This window comes from Neopsephotus bourkii, unplaced genomic scaffold (genome assembly GCF_033783945.1).
Source record: "Neopsephotus bourkii isolate Nb327-2 ecotype Australia unplaced genomic scaffold, CSIRO-AGI_Nbou_v1 NB_991, whole genome shotgun sequence".
Classification (NCBI taxonomy): Eukaryota; Metazoa; Chordata; class Aves; order Psittaciformes; family Psittacidae; genus Neopsephotus; species Neopsephotus bourkii.
This window is the reverse complement of record NW_026901483.1, coordinates 3,938,384-3,958,510: the sequence shown is the minus strand read 5'-3', so window position 1 is coordinate 3,958,510 and position 20,127 is coordinate 3,938,384. Positions and strand designations below refer to the sequence as shown.

The following is a 20,127-nucleotide window of genomic DNA, read 5'->3' as shown; positions in this document are numbered from 1 at the left end:
CCTCCCTGTGCAGGCTGGGCTGGTATCCGATTGCTGTATCACTTACGGGATAGAAAGCCGAGCTCCCCATCCTGCCCTTTGCTTACCCCCTGTGGAGAGCTGTGAACAACAGCATGGCACATCAGAAATCCATCCTTGCTCTGCTGCTGGGAGAAGGGAGGTAGGCGAGTGGTTTGCATTAGCCTGGATGCTCCCAGAACCCAACAGTCCCGTTCGGCCTTCATGAGAGACCAAACAAGGCAACCAGAGACATGACTTTACTCAAACCCTCCTCCCACTTTATTTCAAACATCATAAAATATACACACAGGAAAACAAAAAGATGAATGGGAAAGGAAAATGTGATGGGGGGAGGAGAAACCTCTCCCGAATGCAGCATCAGCTCAGGCAGCAATGGGAAGCAGCTGCCATGGAGCATCACCTTCACCACACACCAGCCAGTGAGTGCTGCAGGAAGGAAGGGTAAGAGTGAGCCCAGCATGGAGAGGAACAGCAGAGCCCCGTTCTGAGCTCTGGTTCACTGAAGGGGAGCAGGCACAGGCTGGGTTAAGGCCATCACCTTGTCATGGGGCTCCTGTGGACTTCTGGATTTGCTCCTTCAGAATGAGGATGCTCTGGCGCTGCTCCGGGGGCAGCATGGCGATCTGGTCTGCTGTCAGCTGCAGAACCTGCATGATCAGAGCTGCCTGTGGGGACAGGGGGGAGTCAGAGACAGGGTTACCAGAGCCAGGAACGGCTGCTCCCACCACTGTGAGGCACATAGGAAGTGCTGCTCCCAATGCCTCACCCTTTCGCTTTTGTCCTCTCACCTTCTCGTGATCCTGGGGGGTGACCTGGCTCTGGCCAGGGCTAAAGCCGCCGGGCTGACCAGCTCCTTGGACTCCTGCTCCAGGAATGCCTCCTCCCTGCATGCCTGCCCCGGCCATGTTAGGAACCTGTGGGCACAAGAGATAAGGTAAGGACCAAGGGGGTCTCTGGACTCAGCCATGTGAATACAGGAACATAAAGCAGATATCAGATGGATGCCCTCACGGCCAGCCTGAAGACACCGGAGCATGAAGAGACATGGGTTTTATGATCCCTCCTGCCCCTCCAACTCCTGCACATCAGAAGGAGGTGGAGAGGCCCAAGCCCTGTCCTGTCCCCAACAGATGCCTGTGGAGAGGGGTTGATGCTCCAACCAAAGGCTTGCATTCCCAGAGGTGTTGCTGCTGCAGGATGTGATCAATCCCCACCCAGCCCCAATCTACAAGACACCACCAGCATCCAACCGAGCAGAGGTGCTGTGTGTACCTGGCGGGGCCCCTGCGGGCCACTGGCTCCCATGCTAAGCGGCCCAGGACCCTGTATCCCACCAGGCATGGGGCCACGCGGGTTGGGACCAGGCCCTCGAGGCTCCAAGCCCCGTTGCTCCAGGACCCTGGCCTCCATAGCCCTGGCTTCCAGCACTCTTGGCTCCAGCCCTCGCGCCTCCAGGGCTCGCGCTTCCAGGGCTCGCGCCTCCATCACCCGGGGCTCCAGCCCTCGTGGCTCCAATCCTCGTGGCTCCAGCCCTCGGGGATCTCTCCCGACTGCAGAGGAAAGACAAGGCAAGATGTTGGAGAGAGCAGCGATGCAGGGAGCATGGAGCGAGCCCCCTACCTCCTGTGTCTGGGGGTCAGAAGGTGCAGGCCTTGGGGCAGGGAGGACATGGCTGGAAGAAGACTTTTCCCCCACGGGACTGTCCCTCCTTGCCCTGGAGTCAGCTGTTCCACTGCCCAAACCCCGTCCTGTGTCTCCTGCTGGGGCAGTGGGCTCCATTCTGACTCCTTGCCTGTGCTCTTTAAAGCCACCCATTATTTCATGCCCCCTCTCTCACCTCGAGCATCCATCAAGGGCCCCCGCGGCTCTCCCATCAGTGGTCGGGGTTCTCCCATGGGTCCCCCCCTCATCTCATGGGGGGGGCCCCGGCTGTCATGCCCAGGCATATGGTGCATAGGGGCTCCTTGGTGGGGCGGCCCAAGGTAACCTCTGACGCAGAGAGACGAGGAGAGCAAAGCAGGAGGAGGAGAAAAAGCGAGAGAGTTGTGAATCAGACTTGGCTGGCTTGGCACGGTCTGGGCAGAGCGCTGGGATGTGCCCCCGAAGCCGGGTGCAGGGGAGGAGGGTGAGGCTGGCACAGGGACGGGTGCTGTGGGCCCCATGCCATAGGGCTGCTGCCACCACCCCGGGGATGCCCCGTCCCCGGGGAACTGGGCCAGCCCCCATGGGCAGCACCACACACGGTGCCATCCCTGTCCTCAGCGAGAGGTCACCCTTGGGCAGGGGATGGTGCCAAGAGCTCCTCTCCTTCCCTCTCCCCTCACCTGGGCTCCACTTCTCCAGTGACTGAGAGCAGGGTCCCTCCGCGAGGGTCATTCGGGGCATCTCCCAAAAGGCCTCGGGGCGGCGGGCCACTAGCAGGTAGAGGTCCACGCTGCATAGGGGCCCTCGGGTCTGGCATGGGCACTGCCAGGGAGACACACAAGAGCTCGTGAGGATCTGCATGACCAGTGCGGTGCTGACACTGTCCCCCAGCGCTCTCGGGGTGTGGGGCAGCCCCACACTGCTCCCCTGGTGCGGGTGGGTGAGCTGTGCTGACTGCCGACGGGGCAGCCCCTCACACAGGGCCACAGCGCACCAAAACCCCTTCTCCGCCTGCTGGTTTTATCCTTCTCTGGCTCTGCCTCAGGGTTCTTATAGCTCCAGGTGGCCAAACCAAGTGTGGGTGCCCCCATGGCCAGCCCTACAAGCACAGGCATCAAAACCCTGCTGATGTGGGGCCAGGAGCAAAGCAAGACCTGGTAGTGAGGTGTCAAAGGGGGCTGCATCCTAAGCAAAGGTTTCTCCTAGTGCCTAGCCCTAGCCTGTTCTCTCCTCCAGCCCCAGAGGACGCCCTGCCTCCTCCTCTCAAGCAGGGCACACAGAGGGACCTGGCAGCCCAAGCAGAGCAGAGGCAGCGCTGCTCTCTGCACACTCCACACGAGCTCCATGGCAGGAGAGAGCAGGCGGGTACTGGGATACCTTGAACGCGTTCGATAGACGCAGGCCTGGCAGGTCCCACGGGCGAGAGCTGCAGGTTCCCTGGGCAAGCAGCAGGAAGAGAGGGAGAAGAGCAGACACGTAAATAGTGTATGCACACATGCACTCAGCTCTGGGACAGCACAGGGTCACCTCCGCTCCCTCGAGTCCCCTAGGAAAACCTATGGGGATGCTCACGCTGCGCATCTGGCTCCATCAACCTCTTCCACTACAGGCGTGATGCACTGCTTGGCACAACCCTTCCCTCACTCACTGTGTGACATGCAAGGCAAGAGGACATCCTGCTGGGACAACGGGCATGCTGCAGGGCCACGCTGTGCCCCACGATGCACAGCCAGCTCCTACCCTCCTCACAGCTCCCTACAGCACTCCCCAGTGCCAGCTTTCTGCCTGCTCCAAACCTTCTGGGTGCCAAGAACTACCTGGTTGCTCTCAGGAAGATGGTGCCCACCCCAAAGAAAACAAAGAGTCCAATGCCCCTAAGACCAGAGGGGCTCAGAACAGGTTCCTCAAACAAGGCCTATGATACAAGTCAAGGCAACAGGGGTGTCAAGTGCCTGCGTGCCTCATTACTGGGAGAACGGGAACCCGGCGGGTGCACCGTAAGGAATCCGGCTGCGGGGCTGGGCCGTACAGACCGTGCCTGCGGAGGGAAAGGCAAGCATCATTCCCCTGGGAAGTTCCCTGCCAAGCCTCGCCCTCTCTCTGCATGCAAAAGCGAGGGCCCAGCTCCCTCTGCCGGGCACGGCGACGCGGCTGCAGCTCAAGCTGCTTCCCAGCACCCAGGCAGCGGAGGAGCAGGACAGGGACCAGAGAAGGGCAAGCTGTGCCTGCCTGCACAAGCACAGGGACAGACACGGGCTCACAGAGAGGTGGAAAACACAGGCATGTCCCGCTCGGTGGGCTCTGCAGGGGCTGGCAGCTCTCCTGGCTTCCAGAGCACAACATGGCACAGAACAAAGTGGGGTGTGTGTGTGGGGTGGAGCAGGAGAGCTGCTGCTGCAGCCTTGTGCCTAAGCGAACAGACCCAGGGACAGGGATGGGAAGGCTGCAGGGAGCTGGCAGGGGCTCTTGGTACAGCTCTGCTCAGCACCCATGCCCCGGGCCCCACTGGAGGCTCACATGGCACACAGCACTGACCCATGTGTGTTTTACCTTGTCCACGCTCCAATGGGACAGGTCCTCCGCCTGGCATCCCAACCTGCGGCTGCATCCCACCTGAGGGGGAACAGGAAGAGATAAGAGCCCTCCTCAACCATCCCTGCACTAATATCAGGCTCCTCTGCCCCCAAATACCTCCCCATTCCCTGCAAGGATCTGGAGGTTTACTTGAACACAGGGATAAGCCAACTCTCTGGACCGCTGCTGGCAGCAGCCACAGCCACAATACACGGTATGGGACTATGTGTGCTCTCACAGAGCCAAGCCTCTGGCTATCACAGTATCACAGTATGTTAGAGATTGGAAGGGACCTCAAAAGATCATCTAGTCCAATCCCCCTGCCGGAGCAGGAACACCTAGATAAGGTTACACAGGAACGTGTCCAGGCGGGTTTTGAATGTCTCCAGAGAAGGAGACTCCACAACCTCCCTGGGCAGCCTGGTCCAGTGTTCCGCCACCCTCACTGAGAAGTTTCTTCTCAAGTTTAAGTGGAACCTCTTGTGCTCCAGTTTGTACCCATTTCCCCTTTCACTGTTTGCCACTGCAAAGAGCCTGGCTCCATCCTTGTGACACTCCCCCCCTTATATATTTATATACACTAATAAGGTCACCCCTCAGTCTCCTCCAAACTATAGAGACCCAGCTCCCTCAGTCTTTCCTCATAAGGGAGATGCTCCACTCCCTTAATCACCTATGGAGCTATGGGGGGGTCTGTCTTCAGGACCCATTCAGGACTCACCTCCTGGAGCCAAGGGCCCGGGGCCCTGCACAGCGGCTGCCATCTGTCCTGGGGCTGGCACTCCTCCCTGCATGGGTGGCTGCATGAGAGGGGGAGCGCCGTTCACGTGCATCCCACCCTGCCCAGAGAGAAACCAGACCTCAGGGAAGCCCCAGTACCCAGGCACCTGCCCCCCAGCTGGGAGAGCTGGAGCTGGCAATGCCCAGCTCTGCCCTGCACAGCTCATGCATCGTGTAGGCTCTTACTATGGGTTGTGGCTGGGATGAGGGGGTATTCTGTTGGTTCAGCTGTGCGTTTGGCCCTGGCCCAGGCCCTGGTCCAGGTCCTGGCCCTGGCACTGCCTGCTGGTTGCTTGAGATGAGAGGAGGAACGCTGGTCTGGCGATGCAGGATTTTCTAGGGGCAGAAGGAGAAAGGAGTTTTCTTCCCCTCTCAGTAGGCTGCCACCAGTATCCAACCAACCCTGGACAAGGCAGCAAGGGACAAACCAGTGCGATCTCCGGGTCCACAATCCTCATGACCACTTGGGCTTGCAGCAGGGCATAAGCCAGCTGGGGGTTCTGCAGCAGCATGTTCCTGGCTTCCTGGGGGCTGTTCTGGACACACAGCTGAGAAGACACACGAGATCAGAGCTGGAGCAAGGCACAAGGGCTGCATCCATGGCAGAAGCTGTGCTCACAGGGTGCAGCCTTCCACTCACCTTCATCTGCTTCATGAGCTCAAACATCTGCTCGGGTGGCAGGCTGGCTACCGCCCGGCTGATGGATTCAGGGGCATCTTCAGGATTGACAGGGTCCCCGTAGGGTGATTCTATGATGGGTGCGCCTGTGCCCAAGCCTGCAATAGAGTTTGTGACCTCCTATGGCAACATGAACTGGCTGTAATGGGCTCATCAGAAGGGAAGCCCCACACCATCATAAGGAAAGGGAAGCAATGAAAACAGGATCATCTGGGAGAGAAAACAGCCGAGGGCATGCATCCCTCTTCAAGACTACTTGGTGCATCGCATGGAGCAGGCCAGCTCTGTGAGGTCTCATGGAAGCAGAGGCTGCTTCCATGAGTCTCTCTGCCAGCTCCACAGCAGAGGCCCATATGTAACGGTGGGAAGGGCAGGCCCAGCACCACAGCAGTGCCCTCTCCAGCACAGAGCTCACACTCACTCTTGAGCTCCTCCTTGTTCTTCTCGCTGGCGGCGTTGTCGACGCGCAGGGCCCTGCCGCTGAACTCGCGCCCGTTGAGGTTCCGCATGGCGCTGAGCGCTGTCTCCTGGTCCTGGTACTCACAGAAGCCATAGCCCTTGGGTTTGCCTGTCTCCCTGTCATACACCAACCTGCGGAGCGAGGAGGAGAGAACCACACTGCTGAGGGCAGTGCAGGCACCGAGCAGTGCCCACCGCCCCCCAGTGCTTGACGAGGGATGTTGGGGTGCACCATGCAGGTGTGAAGGCACTGGAGTCAGGTTAAGCCCTAACTGAGAGCCAAAAGCCTTCTGATGGCTGTTCCCAAAGCCCCAGTGTCAGGAAAGCCACCAGCACAAGCCCCATGCTTCCCATAACCCCCCAAAGGCAACTTCTGAGGACACAGAACCGGACTGGCTGCTCCCGGAACTCCCAAATCCTTCACTGAGAGCTCTCTGAAGCCTGGTGCCAAGCCAAGAAAACATCCCTGTGGAGCAATCCCATCCCTTTGCACAGAGCCTCAGCAGGACCTAAAGCTTTACCTGCCTCAGATCCATGCCACCAGTGCCTCCAGCCTGGAGACCCCATGGAACCACCAAACAATTTGGGTTGGAAAGGGCCTTAAAGCCACTCAATCCCACCCCACTGCCATGGGCTGTTGTGCTAGGGCCGTTAACCCCTTCATCCCTAGGGAACCCCGGTGCGGGACCTCAGTGCCTGGCCCCCCACAGCCTCAAGGCCGCCCTGCTCCGCTGCCACCCTCCCCTAAAGGAACCTAAAGGAAGCGCGGAGGGAGCCGCCACCCTCACCTGAAGCTGACCACAGGCCCGACCTCCGAGAAGATGTCCTTGAGCTGCTCCTCGGTGGCTTCGTACGGGATGTTCCCCACTGCGGACACAGACAGCGGGCACCGGTCAGCGAGGGGGGCGACCCCGGGCCCAACCGGCCCGCTCGCCCCAACGCCCGCCCTCATCCCTATCCCTGCCCCTATCCCGGGCCCCGGCCCCGGCGCTGACCGAACACGGAGCGCAGGGAGCGGTCCACGGCCGGGTCCCGCACCGACAGCCCCGCCATGGCGCCGCAGGGCCCCCGCCGCGGCCGCCGCCGGTCCGGCACCACAACCGTCCCCCCACTTCCGCTTCCGCTTCCAGCCGCAGCTCACATGGGGGCGGCGGTGCACCGGGGAAAGCGATCCGGCCGGAAACACGGCAGGAGCGGGGAGCGGGATACGGGGATACTGGGGTACCGGAACACCGGGATACAGAGACACCGGGCCGAGGGGCGCTGGATGCTTGCGGAGCCCACCCGGACACAAGGTGCCGGCTCCCGGGGCAGCCGCACGGCCACAGCAATCGGGCACCGGCCCTAAGGCAGAGCGTTCCGGGTATCCCACCGGCCGGTATCGCATCCATTGGTACGTCAACCCTTATCCTCCGGGAATCCCACCCCGGAGCACGCCATCCCTCGGGCACGCCCTCCCTCACATCCCGGACACGCCATCCCCACAGGTATCCCACCAGCTGGCACCCCATTCCATGCAGCAGCCAATCCCCATCCCCTCCCCAGAGGATCCCATCTCCCTGGGTACCCCACTGCCCCTGGCACCGGCTGCGCTCCAGGGCAGCCAGATCTCGCATGGCAGTGACAGGGACCCTGGCTCTCCATTGCAGCCTGTGCCCTTTTCATAGGCAGCCACATCCCTGCCCTCTGATGACATCCTTCCACCCTGGGGCTTGGCAGGATGGAGACCATGGATACCCCCATCCCCATCCCTGCACTGGCCACGGAGCCCCGGTTTGCCCAGTGCCTCAGGTGAGCCCGGAGGGGGCAATGGGGAGCCCTGTGTCTGCTCAGGGTGCAGGCAAAGGGGGCCAGCCCCACACCCGTGGGTCTCTTCCCTGCAGTGGGGTGGGCTGTGGGTCTGGGGAGGTCCTAACCATGCCTTGGCCTTGCAGGGAGCATCTGGAAGCGGAGCAGCTCCTGGACAAGCGCTACCAGCTGCAGGAGGTGCCGGGGGGCCATGTGGCACTGCCCGTGCTGGAGGAGAAGCTCTCCCTGCTGAGCCTGCCGCAGGAGATGCCCTGTGGGCTGGTCCGCATCCAGGTTGGGACAGCCCCTGAGCCCTGCTATAGAATCATAGGACAGTTAGGGTTGGAAAGGACCTTAAGATCATCAGGTTCCAACCCCCTGCCATGGGCAGGGACACCTCGCTCTAAACCATCTCACCCAAGGCCTCGTCCAACCTGGCCTTGAACACTGCCAGGGATGGAGCATTCACAGCCTCCCTGGGCAACCCATTCCAGTGCCTCACCACCCTCACAGGAAAGAATTTCCTCCTTATATCCAATCTAAACTTCCCCTGTTGCAGTTTTAACCCATTACCCCTTGTCCTGTCACTAAGGTCTCATCCCCACGTGCATCCCTCCCGCAGGATCCCATCCCCTCCAGGGCACTCCGCCGGCGGACGCCTGCCCAGAGGCTGCGGGATGAGCTGCGGCGGCTGCTGGGCGAGAGCTGGTCGGAGGAGCTGGAGCGAGATGTGCCCCGCGCCTGGCAGCGCCATGGGGACCTGGTGCTGCTGAGCGAGGACAGCCTCAGCGCTGCGCCCTGGGAGCAGCTGGGTAAGGGGGACGGGCTCTGCCGGCCCCATCCTGCCCGCAGGGCTCTCCCCAGAGCTCCCGGGATGGATGTGCTGCAGGTCCGGTGCTCTGGGAGACGGTGGCATCAGCGCTGGGGGCGCGGCGGCTGGCCAGGAGAGGACGGGTATTGCCAGGCGGGATGCGGTCCCCCAGTGTCACCCTGCTGCTGGGCCAGGACCCCTGGGTGGAGCACGTGGACAATGGGATCAGGTAGGGCAGGAGCTGCGGTGCAGGATGTGGCCCCTGCAGGGAAGGGGCTGCCCTCACCGGGTCCGTGGTGTCTCCCAGGTACACGTTTGATGTGACCAAGTGCATGTTCTCCCCGGGCAACATCACGGAGAAGCTGCGGGTGGCATCGCTGCCCTGCGCTGGGGAGGTGCTGGTGGATCTCTATGCAGGTAATGGAGGGGTTTGGCAGGGCAGAGAGCAGTGGTGCAGGGACCTGTGGCATCCAGGTGGATGTGGAACTTCATTTCCAGCCTGGATTGGAAAAACACCCAGGCTTAGAGCTCCTGTCTGCTCTGTGAGCCCTCAGTTAACTTGGCACTGCTGTCCCTCCTGTGTCCCTGGTGCCTTTGAACAGTTCAGATGACCTTGCACTGCTGTGTACCTAGTGCTGGTCATGGGAATCAGGTGGATCCAAGGGAAACATTTGCCCTCATATCATTTCTGAAAGGCTCCTGAGCCTGTATGGATACACTTTCATGAAGGAAAGGACCTTAAGATATTCTAGCTCCAACCCCTGCCATGGGCAGGGACCCCTTCCACTGGAGCAGCTTGCTCCAAGCCCCTGTGTCCAACCTGGCCTTGAACACTGCCAGGGATGGGGCAGCCACAGCTTCTCTGGGCACCCTGTGCCAGCGCCTCAGCACCCTCACATTAAAGAACTCCTTCCTTATATCTAACCTGAGCTTCCCCTGTTTTAGGTAAAATAAGCTCCTTTGTAAATAGGACAGTTTGCTCCTGAGGAGGAGGGAGGGATGAATTTCCATTCCCCAGTGTCTGGGCTTGTTCCAACACAGAGCAGAGCAGGTTCAGAGACCCAGGGTGTCAATCGCATCCCACCCTGCCCCAGGGGAGGTGCCTGGCCCCTTCCCTCAGCTGCTGCCACCTCCTGCCCCCCCAGGCATCGGCTATTTCACCCTGCCCTACCTGGTACACGCAGCAGCCGCCTTTGCCCATGCTTGCGAGTGGAACAGCCACGCCGTGGAGGCCCTGCGGAGGAACCTGGTGCTGAACGGCGTGCAGGACCGCTGTCGTGTGCACCACGGGGACAGCCGGGAGGTGAGCGCTGCCCCAAGCCACGGACCCCATCCCCGCACTGCATCCCCTCACCACCCCTTGTCTCTCCTTCCAGCTGGAGCTGCGGGACGTGGCGGACAGGGTGAACCTGGGGCTCATTCCCAGCTCGGAGGAGGGCTGGCCGGTGGCGTGCCGCGTCCTCAAGAAGGCCACGGGTGGTGTTCTCCACATCCATCACAACGTGGAGTCTGTCCCAGCGGGATCCAGCTCTGATGGAGAAGCACAGCACCCAGCGGAGAGTGGTGGCAAGGAGAAGCAGAGGGCCAGGATCAGACCAGAATGGAAGAGATGGGCTGAAGCCACAGCATCACGGATCCGGGGGCTGCTGGCAGAGCTGCATGGGCAGGCGTGGAGCACCAGCATCCTGCACATTGAGGCGGTGAAGTCCTATGCACCCCATGTGCATCACCTCGTGCTGGACCTCCAGTGCCGGCCAGCACTGCCCACAGAACCCACTGCCAGCTCCCCCGTCACCCCAGATCCCACAGGACGGTGATGCTGGAGCACGGGTGGTGGGAGATGCCACCACTGCCTGCTGATAGCTTGGCTGTGCTTTGCATCCCCTCATTCCCAACGGCAGTGCCTTGCGGCGGCACCAGAGGATGCACTCACATGGGATGTCCCTCCAGGAGCCATATCCAGGCTGAGGATGGAGCAAGTTGGAGCTGAGAGCACTCCAGTCCTGCCCATCACTGCCTTGGACTCATAGTGGCACTTCCAGTTCCATTTTCACGCAGGAGAGAGCCACGGGGTAGAATAAACCCTGGATTCCTGCTGCTTTTCATTTCAGCAAGTCAGGGACAGGCATTGTGTCTCCATTTACCAACGTGCTTTTTCAGTGTACTGAAACCAGGTCTGTTCATCTCGGTTTCTTCTCACCTTTCTGCAGAAATAAGGATGTTTCTTACCTCTTGTGTTGGTGTCCATTTAAAACATGAACACTGGTGCCAGTGTGGGGCTATGGCCTGAGGAGGTTGAGTCTTAGGGTGCTGTGTGGAGGGGCTTGGGGAAAAGAGTCTTTGCTCTCAAGCTCTACCTGTGAGCCCAAAGCCCTCTGCATGAGCCTTGTGTCTGTACCTGCGTTGCAGAGAAGCCTCCATTCCCAAGGGATCTCCCCCAGGCTCTTTGGTGTCTCGGTGCATCTTCCCCTATGTAGATGCCCCATCTCCTCCTGCAGCGCTGGGAACCTCTGTCCTAGGGCAGGGATCCCTGGGATGCAGCCAGCGTGTGGGCAGAGCCCTCACGTCTGCTTTGGGGCTGCTCCCAGCTCACTCCCACACCCTGCGTGCCAAGAAGCCACCTTCCCACACCTCGTCCTGTTTCCCTATTGCCTGTGCTGCTGCGGGCACAAGGAGCCTGATAGGAACCACATTGCCCACGAAGGACAAGGACAGAGACTGGAACCTTGCAGTGAGGCCCTTGGGTCTCAATCACATCCTGCTGTCAGCAGGGACCCCTAGGGGCAGTTCGGGTGCCTGTGCCCTTCCTACGGGCCTGTCTGTGTGTGCTCTCTGGGAGGAGCTGCTTCCCACGGGGCTGCGTGCAGGGGAGCAGCGGGGGCAGCGCGCCCTGCTCCAGGCACCGAGCGGGGGGAGCCGTCCCCGGGGACCCGGAGCTGTGCCCGAGGGGAGGCGGCTGCTGAGCCCCAACCGCGGGGTTGGACACGCCGGGCACCGCCTCCCGCCCGGGCCGCGCCGTCGGTGCCGGAGGTGCTGCGGGTGCGGTGCCTTTAAGGAGGCGGCACCGCCTTCTCCCTTCCCTCCCCGCTGCTGCCGGGAGGCGCCGGCCGGAGCCGAGGCAGGTACCTGGGGAACGGAGTGGGGGGGGCGGGTGTTCCCTTCCGTCCCGTCCCGGTCAGCCTCGGGGCTGCCGCCTGTGCCCGCCCCGGCGGCCCGGGTCGGTGTCGTCGTTGTTTCCCGGTCCCGTCCCTTCGCTCCTGTTGCCCCCGCGCTCGGCAGGAAGGTCCCTTCCATCGGGCTCGGTAGCAGCCGCTCCCAGCCGCCGTCCGTGCCTCGACTCTCCGGTGCCGTCGGGTGTGCAGAGACCCCCGGGTGGGCGCCCCGGGACCGGCTCCGTCGGGGCGGGCGCTGCGGTGCGGAGCGCGGCCGGATCCTGCCCCCGCCGCCCCGGGTCTGTGGGTGTGTGTGTGTGTGGGTGCAGCAGCCTGGGGCAGCGCTTCCCCCCGGGCCGGCTGAGGTCAGCGGGGCTGGCGGGCGGCCCGCGGCAGCGCCGTGCCCTGGGCAGGGCCGGGAGGAGCTGGGTGCGGGCGCTCGGGGCGGGGAGGAGGAGGAGGGAGCCAGCCCTGCCCCGGCTGCGGGCACCGGGGCACCCAGGGCTGCGATCCGGGATGCGGCTGTGCTGAGAGCAGGGCTTGCTCCCAGCACGGACGCGTCCGGACACTGCTGGTTGAGAGCGAGCGATCCCGGGCGCAGCGATGTCGGAGGCCGTGGATCTGTCCTTCCTGTCGGATGTGGAGAAGGATTTGATCCTGCAGGTCCTGCAGCGCGATGAGGAGCTCCGCAAAGCGGAGGAGAGGAGGATCAGGTGGGGCTGGGGCCGGGCAGGGCGCTGGTTGCCTCCCTCCGAGGGGCGATGGGAGCCGTCGCGGCTCTGACACTGCTGGGGTCCGAGCAGGCGCCTCAAGAACGAGCTGCTGGAGATCCGTCGGAAGGGGGCCAAGCGCGGCAGCCAGCGCTACAGCGAGCGGACCTGCGCCCGCTGCCAGCAGAGCCTGGGCCGGGTCAGCCCCAAGGCCAACACTTGCCGGGGCTGCAACCACTTGGTGTGTCGGGACTGCCGCTCCTACGGCCCCAACAGCGCCTGGCGATGCAAAGTCTGCTCCAAGGAGGCGTGAGTACCGGGCTGGGACCGCTGCGTGCCCCTCCTGGTCCCATTTACCCCAGTTTGATGCCCCATGGTCCTTGCCTACCCCCACTGGTCTTCAGCGCAGGGCAGATGTCTCTGCTGTCACTTCCTAGGGTGGGCATCCACGGTTGGGTGATGGAGAGCTGGGTTAGGACCTACTCTTGGGTCTTTGTGCCCTCCTGTTCTGTTTCCCCCCTTACTTTACTTCAGCATCCCCCGTGCCCCTTGTCATCCTGTGTTCAGAGCACCCCAGGTCCTTCCTCTTGGCTGTTCTTGTCCTATAAACCCCATCTTGCTCCCATATTTGCTGGGTCCATCATCTGCCCAGTGCATCTTCACCTGCTGAATGTGCCCGCTGTGATCATGCTCTCTTTGCCTGCTGGCAGCACTGAGGGTGCTGTTGGGGTGCCCCCCTGCCCACCCTCACTGCTCCCCTGCCCTGCAGCGAGCTGAAGAAGACAACAGGCGACTGGTTCTATGACCAGAGGGTCAACCGCTTCGCCAACCGCCTGGGCAGCGACATGGTGCGGCTGTCCCTGCGGCACAAGGCAGCAGGTAGGGGTGCCACAGCCATGCCTCCTCCTGCATCCCGGCCCTCTGGGTGCTCCAGCCTTCCCTGCTTGGCTGGGAGCAGCTCCTACTGCTCCAGGCGATGGGCTTGGTGCGTTGGTTCTCCTGATGCCTCTCTCCTTCCAGCCAGCAAAAGGGAGACGGTTGGACAAACCCTCCTCCAGAAAGCCCAGCTTGGGGAGCCCCAAAGCTCCTCCCCAGTGCAGAAGCAGAGCCCCCCAGCACCGCGGGAGGGGCCCAGGTGAGGATCCCGCTGTCTGCTCCGCTCCAAGCCCCAGGCATTCACCGCAGGGATGGGAGCGATGCTGCTTGGCTCGGTGTTGGCACAGCAGCTCCCTCTCAGTCCCTCCTCCTTGCCAAACAGGACATACCTGTGGTTTGGTTTGTCTGCAGCTTGTTTCCAGATGCCTCAGACCCTCGGGATGGCAAAAGCGACACAGAATCCATGGAAAACATGAGCCTGGATGGCTACAGACCGAGTCCTGGTGGGCTGGGGGGCAGGTGAGGGGCTCCCCTGGTGGGCTGGATAAAGCCACTGGCTCTCCCAGCCTAGTGAGGGCTGAAGCCTGTCTGTAGGCAGGCAGGTCCAGTGCTGCAGGGAGCCTGTGGGGAGATGGCACATCCTGGCCAGCCCTTGTTCTCCCAGCTCTGCCCCAGCCTGGGACAAACCTTTCCATGTCCTCCACAGGAGTAACTCCCTGGAGAGAGCCGCCCCTCTCCGAGATGGAAAACAGGTTCCTGCACCAGCAGGACCTGCTGCCTCCAGCCTCACCCTCCCTCTCCACTCCAAGCACGTGTTCTCCGGACGGGTGCGTACTCTGTCCTGGCTGTGGGACCGGGATCCCCATGGGATGCCCATCCCTGCCGTGCTCTGATGGGACCTGTCCTCTGCAGGATGCTGTCGTGGGGAGCCGCAGCAGCGCCTTGGAGGAGCACGAAAGGATGTTCAAGAAGAACCCGCGTCGGGTGGTGAGGCCGGCGGGTGAGCGCTGTGTGTGGTGCAGGGGGGTTTGGGTGCTGGCAGGGGTGGTGGGATTTTGGTGCGGGTGGGAGCATCAGGGCTGTGCATGCCCTGCACCACTGCCTCCCTCCTCCCCATCCCTTGTGCAGACTACACCAAGTCGGTGATCGACCTGCGCCCCGAGGACTTCGTGGGGGAAGGCGGCTCTTTGGGGGACAGGAGCAAGTCAGTCCCAGGCCTCAACACGGAGCTGGTGAGACCCTCATCATGGCATGGAGCTGGCTGCCTGGCTGCTGATGCTCCCCATGCATGGCTGGTCCATCTCCTTGCAGGAGGAGGAGGAGGAGGACATCGATAACCTGGTGGAGATCCATCGGCAGAGGGTGGCCCGGAGCAGCCTGCGCAGCGGCACCTCCTCCGTGAGTCATGGAATCATAGAGTCAACCAGGTTGGAAAAGAGTCCAAACATCACCCCAAGGCCATCACTAACCCATGTCACTGAGGGCCTCTTCTACGTGGTTTTGAACACTTCCAGGGATGGTGATTGTACCACTGCCCTTGGCAGCCTATTCCAGAGTCCCCATGGCATGGGGCCATGCTCTGCTCTGCTGTGGGAAGAGATGGTGGAGAAGGGGAATGGGTGGGATGAAGGCAGGATGGGCAGCCTCTGGGCTGCATGGACAAGAGATGTGGGTATGGGGGCTTGAAGGGAATCAAAACAAGGAGACCTAGCTCTCTTCTATGGAAGACTGCATGCAATGGGATGCACTTAGCATCCATTCCCAATCACGGGGATGAGCGTGGCTGTGCAGAAGAGGCCTTGCTGAGGATGAGGCGGGACTATAAGCGATGCTGCACTGGCTCAGCCCTGCCGTGTCTTCCAGAGCACACTGGGGAGCATGGTCAGCATTTACAGCGAGGCCGGGGACTTCGGCAGCGTCGCGGTCACGGGGGGGATCTCCTTCTCCTTGAGCTACGAGCAGAAGACACAGACCCTGTTCATCCACGTGAAGGAGTGCCGCCAGCTGGCCTATGGGGACGAGGGCAAGAAGCGCTCCAACCCGTGAGAGCCATGGGGTGATGGCTGGGTTGGGGGGGGATGTCTTGGCAGGGCAGGAGCTCTGGGGTTGCCCTGGGAGGCTCAGTGGGTCAGTTGTGGTGAGGCCTTGGTGCTGTTCCTCCCATCAGGTACGTGAAGACCTACCTCCTGCCCGACAAATCCCGGCAGGGGAAGCGCAAGACAACCATCAAACGCAACACCATCAACCCGCTGTACAATGAGCTGCTCAAGGTGATGGGGATAGCTGGGATGCAGGCTTTCAGCCCTGGGGATGCTGCTGGACCAACCAGGGGAGGGATGCGCTCCAAACCATGGCGGGATTGGCTCTGCAGAGGACCCATATCCAAACACCCTGAAGGCTGGGAAGACCCACTCAGGCCTCTGATGGGGCTGTGGTGTCAAGCCCTGGGGCCACAGTGGGGTGGAGGTGCAGATGTGGATGTGGTCACAGGCTGCCTTCCTGGCCCTGTGGCATCCCCCAGCGCTCGGTTCTGCTTGCCTTGTGCACTGCTTTCCATGGACAAGGCTCCTGGACACACTGCAGGCAGGTTGCAGTGGTTGGAGGGAAGCAGCGTGGCTGCTGGGGCAGAGCTAAGGTGGTTCTGAGCCCAGAGGCACATGGTGCTGCCCTTCACCATCCCCACTGCAGCCTCCATAAGGTGATAGGACTGGCTGGCTACATGCTGGAGCCTGGCAGCGCATCCCTAGGGAGGCAGGGATGGAAAGTGGGAATTAGTTTGGTTCCCAGGCTCCTACCACCCTGTGTTTGCTGAGGTTTCACCACCTGAGGCTCAGTGGCCTGGCAGAGCTCCGCTTGTGGTGGGATGGGGTGGGATGGCTGGATGCCATGAATGCCCTGGTCCTGCCTCTGTATGGGCTCTGGGGAGAGCATGGTCTCCTGCACCACTGCCCCAGCACTTTGGGGTTGGGAAGGACGACAAGCATCCTGTGTGCTCCCATTGCTCCTGATGTGTGCGCCCTGCCCGCTCACGGGGCTTCTCCTGCCTCCCCCCAGTACGAGATCCACCGGTCCCTGCTGCCCGAGAGGACGCTGCAGTTCTCGGTCTGGCACCACGACCGCTTTGGCCGCAACACGTTCCTGGGCGAGGTGGAGGTGCCGCTGCACGCCTGGGACTTCCAGAGGCACCTGGAGGAGTTCCTGCCCCTGCACGGCAAGGTGCTGCCCTGTGCCCGCAGCATCCCTCTGCCCGGGGCGGTGTGGGATGCAGGGGATGCGGGGGATGCGGGATGCAGGGGATGCGGGATGCAGGGGATGCGGGATGCGGGGGATGCGGGATGCGGGGGATGCGGGATGCGGGGGATGCGGGATGCGGGCGATGCGGGATGCGGGCGATGCGGGATGCGGGGGATGCGGGATGCGGGGGATGCGGGATGCGGGGGATGCGGGATGCGGGGGATGCGGGATGCGGGGGATGCGGGATGCAGGGGATGCGGGATGCAGGGGATGCGGGATGCAGGGGATGCGGGATGCAGGGGATGCGGGATGCGGGGGATGCGGGATGCAGGGGATGCAGGAGCTGCCAAAGGCTTGTTTCAAGGCAAACCCTTGGGGAAGTGAAGCCCCCAGCAGCAGGCAGCAAAGCTGCCATAGTAAATAAGGGCAGAGAGCCCCCCTTCTTTTCCTCGCTAAGTCCCCTGTGTGATGCTGTGAAGCTTGTCTCTGCTCCATCAAGTATTTCCATGCTGTTTCCTGGCTCTGCCCCAGCTGGGAGGAGTTGGAGCCAATGCAGGGAAACAAATGGTGGAAATTGGCCTGGATATCCTGCTGTGATTCCAGAGCAAAGTGGGGATGGCCTTACTGCAGCTCCCTGGCAGCAGATGCTGCTGCTGGGCTTGAGGCTGCTTCTCTGGACTAACTCAGTGTGGGCTCAGTTTTGTGTTGTTGAGGCTTGTGGAAACCCTTAAATAGGGTTTCTTAAGGGAAGTGATGGAGCCAAAGAAGGATCCCAAAGTCAGACCTGGTGATGCTGCGGATGATCCATAGGCATTTGTACCAACTAAACCACATCTAGGAGAGGCCAGCCCCTTTGGCACAGCATGGGGGGGTGCTGCAGGCAGGCCAGACCACCACCATGCCCACTTCACCCACCAGCAGTGTTTGAGTCTTTCTCTTTGCAGATTGGGGTGGATGCTGCCAGTCTTCACCAGTACAAGGGGGAGCTGGTGGTGTCCATGAAGTACATCCCATCTCCCAAGCACCCTGTGGCTGGGCACAGCAGGAAGGGTGAGTGCTGTGGATCAATGTGTAGTGTGTGGGATCTGCTTGTGGCCGTGAGAGCTGGGTCTGGGTGGGCTTCTTGCATGGTGCCACTGCAGCCTTCCCCTCTGCTGTGCTTGCAATGATGCTCTGGGTTGGGGCACACCTGGCTGTCCTCAGGCTGGCCGAGTGGTCCCAGTGCCTTCATGCGGCTGGACCAGTTGTCTGCCCTCACCTCACCAGTAAGGGATGGATGTAGCTGTGATCTGTGCCCGAGTCTAATGTGTTTGGCAAGACCTTGCTAGAAAGGTGGTGGAGATGAGGGTTGATTGGTTGTGCTGTGGTGGGCTTTCCCCAGGCAAAACAGGGGAAGGGGGCGAGCTCCAGGTCTGGATCAAAGAAGCCAGGAACCTCACGGCTGCCAAATCCGGGGGGACCTCGGACAGCTTTGTCAAGGGGTGAGTGTGGGTCCTGGATGGGCGCTGTGCTCCCCGGCTGCATCCCAGGGCACTTCCTAGCACTGCTGTGGGGACATGGGGAGGACAGGGACTCTGCTGGCTGCCCAGAGGGAAGGTGCTCCTGGTACCAAATCCCCTGGGTTCTGCTGGTTGAGAGGTGATGGTGGGACACTGTGTGCAGGGCAGGGCTCCAGCTGCCACCACAGGCACCAGGCAGCATAGCTGGGATGGGATGGGATGGGATGAGCAGCCTCTGGTCCTTGCCCTTGCCCATCCTCAGACTGCTTGCAGTCTGCTGAGGAGCTTTAGAGGAGGCAGAGCAGAGCCCCAGCCCCTTGCAGTGGTCCCCGTTCCCAAGCCCTGTGAGGGAAGGTGGGCTCAGGCCATGCTGCTAAACCCAAGGGGCTGCTTCCCCAGCTACCTCCTCCCGCACAAGACCAAAGCCTCCAAGAGGAAGACGCCGGTGGTGAAGAAGACCCTGAACCCGCATTACAACCACACCTTCGTCTACACCGGCATCAACCCTGAGGACCTGCAGCACATCTGCCTGGAGCTGACGGTCTGGGACCGGGAGCCACTGTCCAGCAATGACTTCCTTGGCGGTGTCCGGCTTGGAGTGGGCAATGGTGAGGAGTTCTGGGGTCCATCAATCATGGGGACAAGGAGTTCTGGGGTCCGTCAAACTATGGGGATGAGGAGCCCTGGTCCCATCAAACCATGGGGATGAGAAGCCCTGGGGTCCATCAAACCATGGGGATGAGAAGTACTGGGGCCCATCAAACCATGGGGATGAGGAGCCCTGGGGTCCATCAAAGCATGGGGACAAGGAGCCCTGCGTCCCATCAAACCATGGGAACGAGAAGCCCTGGGGTCCATCAAACCACGGGGATGAGAAGCACTGGGGTCCATCAAACCATGGGGATGAGAAGCCCTGGGGTCCATCAAACCATGAGGATGAGAAGCCCTGGGGTCCATCAAACCATGAGGATGAGAAGCCCTGGGGTCCATCAAACCATGGGGATGAGAAGCACTAGGTCCCAGCAAACGATGGGGATGAGGAGCCCTGGGGCCCATCAAACCATGGGGACAGGGAGCACTGGGGTCCATCAAAGCATGGGGATGAGAAGCACTGGGGTCCATCAAACCATGGAGATGAGAAGTACTGGGGTCCATCAAACCATGGAGATGAGAAGTACTGGGGTTCATCAAACCATGGAGATGAGAAGTACTGGGGTCCATCAAACCGTGGGGATAAGAAGCACTGTGTCCCAGCAAACCATGGGGATGAGGAGCCCTGGGGTCCATCAAACCAAGGGAATGAGGAGCCCTGGGGTCCATCAAAGCGTGGGGATGAGAAGCCTTGGGGTCCATCAAACCATGGGCACAAGCAGCCCTGCCTGGGAGTGCCTCGCTGCAGGCAGGGGCAGTGATTTCTGCCCACATCCATCCTTCCCACAGGCATGAGCAATGGGCAAGCTGTGGACTGGATGGACTCCACGGGCGAGGAGCTGAACCTCTGGCAGAAGATGTGTCAGTACCCGGGCTCGTGGGCAGAGGGGACACTTCAGCTCCGCTCCACCATGGCCAAGCTGAAGCTGTAGGCACTGGGACTGGGGAATACAGTCACTGCATGGCCCAGCAGAGCTGCCAAACGGGGCTTGTTCTGGTTTACCCTTAGGCTTTAATAAACATCACCTTCTCTAAACAGGCTCGGGCAGAAAGTCTTCTTGGCCCAGCTTTGTTCCTTTTGTCTTAGGCTTTGCACCAGCGTTCAGGCTGAACTGGAGTCCTTGTGGATCCTCCCTTTATTTCCCCGCAGGCAGAACGCTTTGAGATGTGGTTGGGTTTTTAGTCCTTTTCATTCTTCCTCCCACCCCCTGGGTTTCACAGTCTGCTCCCTCCTTGCCTTCTCCACCCT

The 20,127-nt window shown here is 61.4% G+C and overlaps 3 protein-coding genes across 8 annotated transcripts; 2 read left to right on the top strand and 1 right to left on the bottom strand.

The window, feature by feature from the left end:
• Positions 1–252: 252 nt before the first annotated feature.
• Positions 253–7,212, bottom strand: CSTF2 (cleavage stimulation factor subunit 2). Of its 5 annotated transcripts, none has more exons than XM_061359713.1 (14): positions 7,153–7,212; positions 6,946–7,024; positions 6,120–6,289; positions 5,660–5,796; positions 5,448–5,567; positions 5,206–5,355; positions 4,961–5,078; positions 4,216–4,278; positions 3,043–3,102; positions 2,346–2,487; positions 1,859–2,010; positions 1,294–1,571; positions 810–935; positions 253–686 (listed from the first exon to the last, which is right to left on the bottom strand). In XM_061359713.1, exons 1-14 carry the CDS (start codon positions 7,208–7,210, stop codon positions 564–566), a joined length of 1,776 nt encoding a protein of 591 aa, XP_061215697.1. In that variant the 5' UTR covers positions 7,211–7,212; the 3' UTR covers positions 253–563. The 5 variants fall into 5 exon arrangements, with proteins under 5 accessions (XP_061215697.1, XP_061215698.1, XP_061215700.1 ...); XM_061359714.1 differs by having other exon boundaries at positions 4,961–5,027; XM_061359716.1 differs by lacking the exon at positions 3,043–3,102.
• A 615-nt stretch (positions 7,213–7,827) lies between these two features.
• TRMT12 (tRNA methyltransferase 12 homolog) lies at positions 7,828–10,984 on the top strand. The gene is made up of 7 exons (XM_061359698.1): positions 7,828–7,948; positions 8,092–8,239; positions 8,568–8,757; positions 8,835–8,985; positions 9,064–9,173; positions 9,902–10,059; positions 10,133–10,984. The coding sequence occupies exons 1-7, from the start codon at positions 7,878–7,880 to the stop codon at positions 10,571–10,573; spliced, it is 1,269 nt and encodes a 422-aa protein (XP_061215682.1). The 5' UTR covers positions 7,828–7,877; the 3' UTR covers positions 10,574–10,984.
• A 780-nt stretch (positions 10,985–11,764) lies between these two features.
• On the top strand, positions 11,765–19,952 carry SYTL4 (synaptotagmin like 4). Of its 2 annotated transcripts, none has more exons than XM_061359711.1 (17): positions 11,765–11,878; positions 12,459–12,621; positions 12,712–12,927; positions 13,388–13,497; positions 13,639–13,753; positions 13,906–14,013; positions 14,201–14,321; positions 14,407–14,494; positions 14,623–14,726; positions 14,806–14,892; positions 15,358–15,536; positions 15,662–15,764; positions 16,549–16,710; positions 17,673–17,778; positions 18,110–18,209; positions 18,627–18,835; positions 19,668–19,952. In XM_061359711.1, exons 2-17 carry the CDS (start codon positions 12,512–12,514, stop codon positions 19,808–19,810), a joined length of 2,061 nt encoding a protein of 686 aa, XP_061215695.1. In that variant the 5' UTR covers positions 11,765–11,878; positions 12,459–12,511; the 3' UTR covers positions 19,811–19,952. The 2 variants fall into 2 exon arrangements, with proteins under 2 accessions (XP_061215695.1, XP_061215696.1); XM_061359712.1 differs by having other exon boundaries at positions 11,768–11,874.
• Positions 19,953–20,127: the final 175 nt, after the last annotated feature.